Raw genomic sequence first — 9,743 nt, 5'->3', positions numbered from 1 at the left:
TCTCTCTATATACACATACATCGGTACATCGATGTAGTGGTATAGAGAGAATTAAATGTATTTTTTGGTCTTTAAATCAGATATGGTTATGAATTATATAGTGACATGCAGGGAGTATGTGAAGATGAAACAAATCACTTTTAATAGAGGTTTCACACTATTTTCAAGAATTTGAAACATGTTGACATGATTTCATCCCATAAAACTATTTCATTTCATAAAACTCATTTATCTTAAATATTATGTAATGTTATATAAAATAGTGATGTGACGTACTATTAAATATACATGTGAAACTACCATTGTGAATATCCTTAACATTAGTTAAGGTGAGTGGCAAATAAAATGCTGTTAAGAGGCCATCCGTTGCCAGAAGAAAAACATAAGAATAAAATCGAAAGCCCCAGTAGAAAGCCTTCAAATTTGGTTTCTGACGCATGGATTACTCCCGCGGTCCCGCCAGCATATAAGCAGACCAGCAGTCTAGGCCAACAGGGCATGGCGAAAATAACCGCCGCCGCCGCCGCCGTGCTAGAGTCCCGGAGCCTGCGCGGCGCCCGCGCCGTTCGACTCCTCCACAGGATACATCATCGCTTCCTCCTCCTCCTCGGCGCCACTGCACCTAAAGCCGGCCGCCGCAAGGTGGCGAGATCGAGGGAGCCCAAAAGCCTCAGGGCGGCGGATGAAAAGCAGGAGCAGGACGTCGAGGCACAGGACCCCAATGCCGCCGCCGCCGTTTCCGCTTCCGATTCTGCTTCCGAGGCGGCCGTGGCGGGCAAGTACTGGGCGCACAGGTACAGCCTCTTCAACCTCTATGACCGCGGCGTGTGCATGGACGCCGAGGGCTGGTACTCCGCCACCCCGGAGTCCATCGCGGCGTTGCAGGCCGCCCGCGCGGCACCCGGCGACCTCGTCGTAGACGCCTTTGCCGGATGCGGCGGCAACTCCATCCAATTCGCCGCCAGGTACGTGAACGGGCACCACGCTCCCGTGTGTTTCTATTTGCTCTCTCCCTTGCTTACAGCCTGCAGAAACCGACTCCGCATCTCCGCCTCGTGCCGCAGGGGCTGCTATGTGGTCGCCGTGGAGATCGACCCCCGAAAGGTGGAGCTGGCGGTGCACAACGCGAGGGTGTACGGCGTCGAGGACAGAATCGAGTTCATTGTCGGTGACTTCTTCCGCCTGGCGCCTTTCCTCAAGGTACGTTGTCAGATAAATTCAGTAGTGCAGGCCTGCAGGGAGACTGAAAGATCGTCACAGTTTGTGGAATCTATGTGCGGCCAAGCTTTGGCCTCTGATTCCTGAATCCTGAACTTCTTATGTCATGTACTCATATCTGTACCTTGAGGCCTGACCATACTGTCACTAAAGAAAGAACGTGCAGTTATTTCATCATTCAAATTATTTGCTGATTGATTGCCTCAAATCCACCAGGCTGATTTGGTGTTCCTTTCACCACCATGGGGAGGTCCATCCTACATTGAAGCTCCAGTTTACACCCTTGATATGCTGAAGCCGAAGGACGGGTATGTTGTTCGCTTTGTTTGCCCTAGCTGAAAGCGAAATGGTTTCAGCTTGTCAGTAAAATCTTGATAACTGATAAGCAGCTTGCACATTTTGCACCTCAGTTCTGTAGCTATGGCCATGAAAGTTTGTTCACAAAATTTCAGTCTGAAAAATCTATACACATGTACAATTGGGTAGCATTTGGATAGTAATTAAGATGAAAGCCTAAGAATCAAGAGATCTCAGAACAATAGCGTCTTAACAAGCTTACCGCTTTGTGCGTAGGTACGCGACATTTCAAGCAGCTCAGAAAATAGCTCCTAACGTCATGATGTTCTTGCCGCGGACCGTGGACGTGGCTCAACTGGAGGAACTTTCCTGGATGTCTTGCCCTCCCTTAGATTTCGAGGCATGCTATTTTCGATTCTCTTCTCAAACTTCCAGCATTTCGACAGAGCTTTTGTGTTTCAAGGCCTGTCTGATCTTTGATCATTCCAGACTGAAGAGAACTACGTGCAACACAGATGCAAAGGGATCACTGCCTATTTTGGAAGACGGTGAGATCACTAAGCCTGTTGGGGGCCTTCGGCTTCCGAAGGTCCTCAAAAACATGATTTAACAGTGTTTCTAGAGTATAATGTGTGAACAGGTATCTTCGGACTCGTATCAGAGAGGGAGAAGCTCAAAAGATACGAAGGTTGACACAGCGCCGAAGCTGTGAAGCAGGAAAGCTTCGGCATGTTTGCAGAAAAGGGAACCGACTTGAAGATGAAAAGGCCATTTAGACCTCGATAAATTACTATAGAATTACCACCAAATGTAAAGGGCATGTATGTAATTTTGTATGGGTTGTACCCCGTGCCTATAAATAGGTGAACAGTACCCCTGTACTGTTCACGCGGATTTGGTGTTCACTTTTGCGTCACGCTTGTACTTTCATTTCCTTCAAATTGGAGGTACATCTGTAATTCAACGTTATTTTTATTTATATATAATAATGATATATGATGATCTACGCAATTCTTTATGTTTCTTGTAATTCATTCTTCGTCAATATGTAATGCATTTATAAAGGTTCGCCTTTTGTGACCTTCGTCCGAAAATCATTATATCCCAAGAGAAATAATGCTTCGTAGGACGAAGGACTTAACCGATTAACATTTTCTGTGTTGCCTTGTTCTTGAAGCATTTGAGAACAAGTCTCCAACATTGGCGCCCACCTCCGGTGAACTCACTTCCACTCTGAATTTTTTGAACACCTTCGGCGATCATAAACCTTCGTTATGGCACCGAAGAAAGCTTCAGCGATTGGGGCTGCAGCTCTGCAACCACTGGACCACAATCAGGAGACAGTCTCCCTGCGGGAGGCCCGAAGCCAGAAAAGGAAGGCTGTCAGCCCAACACTACCAGAGGACGAGATAGATCAAGAAATCAGAAATATGGAGATGCTTCATCAAGAAGTACAGAGGAAGAAGGAAAAGATGGCCAGGCTGGCTGAACTGCAGAGGCAGATAGACGAAGCCTCTGAAGAAGTTCGTCATCTTGCTCAGGATGAGCAGCACCGAAGGCCTCAGCACCAAGATCTTCATCAGGAGGGTTTTCCCAACGAAGATGACTGGTATGACAATTTCCATCATGGAAATTTTGTTTTTGATGATGCTTCTCCTCTGTCCGCTGAGCTGCAGGCTACACCTTGGCCTCCGTCTTACAAGCCGCCTCAGCTTCCCGTATTCGATGGTCACTCGGACCCGAAGCAGTTTTTGATGAGCTATGAAGCAACAATATCTTCATATGGTGGCAATGCTTCAGTCATGGCCAAATCTTTCGTCATGGCTGTCAGGAGTGTTGCTCAAACCTGGTACTCCTCCCTTCGACCAGGAACGATCACTTCATGGCAGAAGCTGAAGGACTTGTTGTTAACTAGCTTTCAAGGATTTCAGACGAAGCCAGTCACTACTCAGGCTTTGTTCCAGTGCACCCAGGATCACGAAGAGTACCTTCAGGCGTATGTCCGAAGGTTCTTGCGTTTGAGGGCACAGGCACCAACGGTGCCCAATGAAATTGTCATTGAGGCCATGATCAAGGGGCTTCGGCCAGGTCCATCAGCTCAGTACTTCGCTAGGAAGCCCCCTCAAACTTTGGAGAAGCTGCTCCAGAAGATGGACGAGTACATTCGGGCCGATAATGATTTTCGCCAGAGAAGGGAGGAGGCTTTCAGGTTTTCTGAAATGACCAGGGGCTTCGGAGGGAAGTTTTACCCGAGGCATGTAAGATCAATTCATAACCCTACACAAAGTGATGATAAGGGGAGCCAACAGCAAAGGCCACAATATTCCTCACAGGCTTCGGGGCAACAGCAAGCTCCCTTCCGACCACCAGCTCCAAGAGGCAGAGGTGCCAGGGGCTTCGGAGGAAGATTTGGCGATCAACAGAGAAGAATCTTTTGCTTATTCTGTGGTGAGAACAAGGGCCATACTACCAGGATGTGTCATGTTACCATCCAGAAGCAAAAGGAAATAGCCGAAGCTGCAGCACAACAAGCTCAGCCGAAGCAGGTCATGCATACAGCTTCGTATCACTCGCCCTACATCCCAGAGTATGTGGGCAACCACCCTGCAGTTTCTGTTGCTTCGGCGAGTCAATCTCAAGCTTCTTGGCAACAACCTCCGCCTCCACCTCCGTTACAGCAAGGACAGCAGCCAGAAGGGAGCCAGTATGCTCCACACCAAAGGGACTTCCGAGAGCAGTCCGAAGCTCGTACAGTCAACAGCACCGTGCCAGAGTCAAAGCACATCTATTGACAAATATCCTACCTTAATAGCAATCTTTTCTATCCAGTTTTGTTTTCTGTAATAAAGGATATTGTTTAGGTTTCATATAAATACTTTCGTTGATTCCCACAAGGAAAATATATTTTTCTCAGGCTTAAATTGTTAAAGTTTAAAGACTTGTGATAATCAAGAGGACCTTCGGACTATCGAAAATTATTCGAAACAGCAAAAAGTCGTTCTAAGGAACGCAGAGTAAGTTGCCGAAGTGACAAAAAAGTCGTTCCAAAGGGAACGCAGTGTAAGTTTTTTGCTCCAAAGTCGTTCCTAAGGGAATGCAGAGCTTACAGCGAAAAGTCAACGCTGATTCCGCCAAAAGTAAAGGCGAAGAAGCTCCAAAGACGTTCCTAAGGGAATGCAGAGCTTACAGCGAAAAGTCAACGCTGATTCCGCCAAAAGTAAAGGCGAAGAAGCTCCAAAGACGTTCCTAAGGGAATGCAGAGCTTACAGCGAAAAGTCAACGCTGATTCCGCTGAAGTAAAAGGCGAAGAAGCTTCTAAGGGAGGCTTATAATGAAAAATTTTGTATGTTTTGTCACAGGAACGCGTGTATCTTCGGAATAAACAACATCTTACTCAGCATAACATCATCGCATCATTTCGCATAACATAAGCATCATACATCATATTGCATAAAGCACAAGAAGGGGACGTGACATTGATCTTCGGAAGAATGTTTTGAAAAGGGCAAACCATGCTAAGTAGCTTCACATTGTCAAGAAGCCGGGATATTATTCATCAGAACACTGGATATTGTTGTGACAAACAAAAATCCTTCTTCACGAAGCATGAAAAGAAGGGAAGGTGTTTTTTCGTCAAAGACTCAAAAAGCGGTACGTGTAAAGTTTCATGCATCGTAAAGAATTAAGCAATAAAAAGGGTATATTACATTCAGGATTACAAAATGTTACAATTCAGAAGTTTAATTTACAATAGCGTTCAATTTTCTTTTAGAACAACTTCTGCAGCCTCATTCAGGAGTCGATTGACGACTTCGTCCATGATTGCTTCGGCCATCTTTTTAATTTCATCGTCTCCTTTCGGCTGAGGGCCTGGAGACGCTTCAGCAGGATCTGAAGGACAGGACACGGCTATGCTGCTATTACAAACGGAAAACGAAGCTTAAAACCAAAAATTACAACACAATACAAACTATTAGTTAATACCTAATTGACCTTCGGGCTCTGTGCTCTTTTCAGCAGCCTTAGCCACTTCTCTAGCATCGTGAATGCCCTTTTCACTTCTTTGAATAATTTCTCCTGCCATTTCTCGGCCACCATTATCCCAGATATCAGTAAAAAACTTTCCACCAATTATGCTTGCTTCGGCCGAAGGGTCTTTTGCGTCTTCAAAGGACAAAGCAGTTTCGGATTGTGCTAAGATTTTTACGTGTTCACAGCCCTTCTTCTCTAGAATGGTGGCAATTCCTCTGGCCCCAGAGAAAGCACATATATCCCCACGGCTATTTAAAATTTCTTCGAAGGCTTCAGCTTCGTGGTCGATCCATTCAATAGGACCTTCGGGATTGCCTCTTATAAAGTTTTCTTCACTAGAGAAGGCGCCGACCCTGGCGAAGCTAGCCTTCAACTTCTTAACACATTCTATATATTTGTTATAGCACCTCTTCTTGGATGAACGAAGCTCTTCAACAGTTGCTTCCAAGTGATCCGCCCATTGGTCGCTGAGCTCTCGCCTTGTTTCTTCAAGTATACGTTCTTCCCTGGCTTTGGTCAGTTGTTTCTGAAGATCTTCTATTTCGCGTTTCTGAGCTTCAGCCTGACTCTTGAACGCAGCTTCATCTTCCTTTATTTTATCTACCAATGAGTGTAATATTTTATCTTTTTCGAGGCCTTCGTTCCTCAGTTCAATTACTTCGGAACGAAGGTTGCTCAGGGCTATAGTACACCCTTCGTCTTCAGTATCTTTTTGTGCCCTGAGGGCATTACTAAGTATCAGGCCCTGCAAAGAAAAGTATGTGTGTTTCAATAAAACAAGCAAAAGGTTTTTTGGTATCAACAAAGAATACAAGGATCCCATTTGTCGCACCTTTAAGCTATTGTAGGCCAGGCTGTCGGCCAAATCGTTCTTCGACAGCACCGAGAGCCCGTCTTCTAAGGTTGGGAATCCGAAGCTCTTGCTCATCTCCCGGCAAACAGAAATTTCCTTGTTGTCAGGGAGACAATACAAAAAGTCTTCTTCTCCACTACCATTGAATATTAACGCCCCCTTTGGATACTTCAGCTTTTGGGCGTAATGCTGGGCCTCTTGCTCCTCTTTTTCTGAAAGTTTCTTCCCCGAAGCATGACGAACAATATAATCACGAACTCTGATGGATGCTTCGGGGGCAATGACTCCGATCTCTTCAACAAAAGTTGGCTTTGTTATTTTTTCCTCAGTTTCCAAGGATTCTATCTTCGCGGGCTCTGAGGACCCAGCTTCGGCTTCAGTCCCTTGCACTGGAGTTTTGTTATAAGAAATTTCAGTTGTCGTTTCAGGAATGGCAGCAGCCTTCTTCGGAGGTGTGCTTGAAGTTTTAATTGTTTCTAGTACATCTAGCACATTGGCCATTCTTCTTCTTTTTGGAGTCACTGCTGGCACTTTTTGATTTTTTATTGTCTCAACATTTGCTGCAGGACTCACAATTTCCGGTACTTTTTCTTCAGTTGGTTTTTTCACCTCTGCAATTTTTTCTGTGGATGGCGCTTCGGCCATTTCTTTGGTTTCTGGCAGCGAAACCTTCGGTTCTTCTAGTTCTATCTTTTTCGCCGTTTCGGTCATCCCTGCAGCTGCAGGCGGCGTGACTGGTCTGGTTGGCTTTTTAGCCTCGGTAGCCGAAGAAGATTTTTCGGTAAACTCCGGCACCGAAGCTGGTTCGATATAGCGCGGCCGGTGAGTGAGGACTTTTATTTTCTTTCTTTCAGGCTCTGGCTCGCTAGGAGCAGTTGCAGTTTCTTCTTTTGCAGAGGTTGTGTTCTTTCTTTTCTGCCTTCGGACGGGGTAGCAATAGTCAGGGTAAACAAACCCAATTGCATCAAATACCCGATTCAGCCTCTTCTTTTTTCGGCCTCCGAAGGCTGCTGACATCGCAGCATCTTCGACCTTCGAATAAGCACCAAGCAATTCGTCACTTAAATTTTCAATACTCTTTAGCCAGTCATCATCTGGCTCAGTAAATTTATCTCCAAACTTGAAGGTGTACTTCAGTCTCACAAGCCCACCTTCGTCGGCCTCTTTTATGGTTTCTTGAGGCATTTCCCATTTCTCCGCAAGAGGCCACACCCGGAAGGCAATATGCTCTTGTGCTAAATCTCTTGTTCCAATAAAAGAGCAGATGACGCCGAAGGCCCTCTGGCATTCTTCGGCAGCTTCATTCATTTCCACCTTCGGCCTCCGAAGGCCGAAGCTTTGCCAAATAGGACGCATAATTATACCTTTGATATCTTCTCGAGCTGATAGGTCATTCTTCACATAAAACCATTCTGTCATCCAATCCCCGGGCCATCTCTTCCGAAAGGTTGGTACGGGACAGCTTGCCCCGGACCGAGAGACGAAACTGTAGCAGCCAAAGTTATTATGGTACTGTTCTTTGCCCCAAGGCTTTGTTTCATATAATAATTCGTGTATATTACAGAAGCTTCTTGCATCAGGCTTCAGACCTTGGCTTCTCGCGGCCCACACGAAGATATTTAGCCTTATAATTGCCTCGGGAGTAAGTTGATGAAGATAGACTTCGAAGATTTTCAACACCTCCACGACGAAGCTGCTCAAGGGGAATCGCAATCCAGCTTTCAAAAAGCTTCGATACACCACAACTTCATTTTCTTCAGGGTGTGGACAAGTCTTTTCCCCTTCGTCCGCCCTCACAATGGACAGATCCTGGAAATACCTTCCCCTCATATTGGCAAGATGGTTTTCTTTGATAACTGATTTGCCGAAAACCGCATGACTTGGTCGCCAGGGGCGATCTTCGGAGTCTTCACCGCCACTATCTACATCATAGCTGTCACTGTCACCAGTATCCTCAGACAAACCTTCCAGAATCTCCTTGGTGATTTTTTCTGTATTGGTCTTGGACATCGCTATGAGAAACCCCAAGTTTTTCTCTTCGTCGAGGCTCAGCTTCGTCTCAGCAGCAGTCTTCTTATCTTCAGACATCTTCGGAGACACTAAAAAACTATTTTCAAACCCGAAGCTTCAAAACAAAAAGCTTAGCAAATCGTTATGCACAAGAGCTAAAAATTGAGTGAGCAGGAGCAGTGGGCCAGAGAGTGTATCAAATGAGTCTGCGGTGTGGCCGTATATATACGCCAAGGGCGTTGAAAATTGAAAGACCCCGCTTGTCAGTGAATGTTGCTATTCTAGCAAAGGGAAGGTGTTTTTTCGGACCCTCGGCGAAAGGCCTTCGTCCATGTCGCAATCTAAATTTATTATTTTAACAAATTAATATTGCGAGGGGCTACTGTTGGGGGCCTTCGGCTTCCGAAGGTCCTCAAAAACATGATTTAACAGTGTTTCTAGAGTATAATGTGTGAACAGGTATCTTCGGACTCGTATCAGAGAGGGAGAAGCTCAAAAGATACGAAGGTTGACACAGCGCCGAAGCTGTGAAGCAGGAAAGCTTCGGCATGTTTGCAGAAAAGGGAACCGACTTGAAGATGAAAAGGCCATTTAGACCTCGATAAATTACTATAGAATTACCACCAAATGTAAAGGGCATGTATGTAATTTTGTATGGGTTGTACCCCGTGCCTATAAATAGGTGAACAGTACCCCTGTACTGTTCACGCGGATTTGGTGTTCACTTTTGCGTCACGCTTGTACTTTCATTTCCTTCAAATTGGAGGTACATCTGTAATTCAACGTTATTTTTATTTATATATAATAATGATATATGATGATCTACGCAATTCTTTATGTTTCTTGTAATTCATTCTTCGTCAATATGTAATGCATTTATAAAGGTTCGCCTTTTGTGACCTTCGTCCGAAAATCATTATATCCCAAGGGAAATAATGCTTCGTAGGACGAAGGACTTAACCGATTAACATTTTCTGTGTTGCCTTGTTCTTGAAGCATTTGAGAACAAGTCTCCAACAGAGCCCATTGTCAATAAAATTGCTCCAAAATTCGTGTGGAAACGTCATATGCCAGAAGCAGAAGGGGGAATTAAAAGATGAGCATATATGGCCATCTGAATCAAAGCTTATTTTTCCTGTTGGGTACTTGGGTATCATGTTCACTTAAAAATCATCTGTAGAGGTCAGGAAGGAGGAGGATACTATTTATTAGATATCTAAATTGAGCTGGGACTTCAAATGCAGTCACTGCTGTCACACCATTGTTAGGTAACATCAGCTCCTATCTTTTTTCCAGGCACCTGTTAAGTTGCCTGTCTGTTTGCCTAATAAGA

The 9,743-nt window shown here is 45.1% G+C and overlaps 1 protein-coding gene across 1 annotated transcript; it reads left to right on the top strand.

Annotated features, from left to right (window-relative positions):
* Positions 1 to 419: 419 nt before the first annotated feature.
* On the top strand, positions 420 to 2,522 carry LOC103637967 (trimethylguanosine synthase). Its single transcript, NM_001350872.1, has 6 exons — positions 420 to 965; positions 1,065 to 1,200; positions 1,435 to 1,526; positions 1,792 to 1,915; positions 2,005 to 2,063; positions 2,156 to 2,522. The coding sequence occupies exons 1-6, from the start codon at positions 499 to 501 to the stop codon at positions 2,289 to 2,291; spliced, it is 1,014 nt and encodes a 337-aa protein (NP_001337801.1). The 5' UTR covers positions 420 to 498; the 3' UTR covers positions 2,292 to 2,522.
* Positions 2,523 to 9,743: the final 7,221 nt, after the last annotated feature.

Source organism: Zea mays, chromosome 9 (assembly GCF_902167145.1).
Source record: "Zea mays cultivar B73 chromosome 9, Zm-B73-REFERENCE-NAM-5.0, whole genome shotgun sequence".
Classification (NCBI taxonomy): domain Eukaryota; kingdom Viridiplantae; phylum Streptophyta; class Magnoliopsida; order Poales; family Poaceae; genus Zea; species Zea mays.
Note: the sequence above shows the minus strand (reverse complement) of the source record. Positions and strands in the feature narration are given on the sequence as shown.

What these genes read in the sequence shown, in the direction of transcription:
- LOC103637967 (NM_001350872.1), top strand. Translation starts at nt 499, where the DNA reads ATGGCGAAAATAACCGCCGCCGCCGCCGCCGTGCTAGAGTCCCGGAGC. An exon ending in ATGCTGAAGCCGAAGGACGG is followed by an intron (nt 1,527 to 1,791) that starts GTATGTTGTTCG and finishes CTTTGTGCGTAG; the next exon opens with GTACGCGACATTTCAAGCAG. An exon ending in GCCCTCCCTTAGATTTCGAG is followed by an intron (nt 1,916 to 2,004) that starts GCATGCTATTTT and finishes TGATCATTCCAG; the next exon opens with ACTGAAGAGAACTACGTGCA.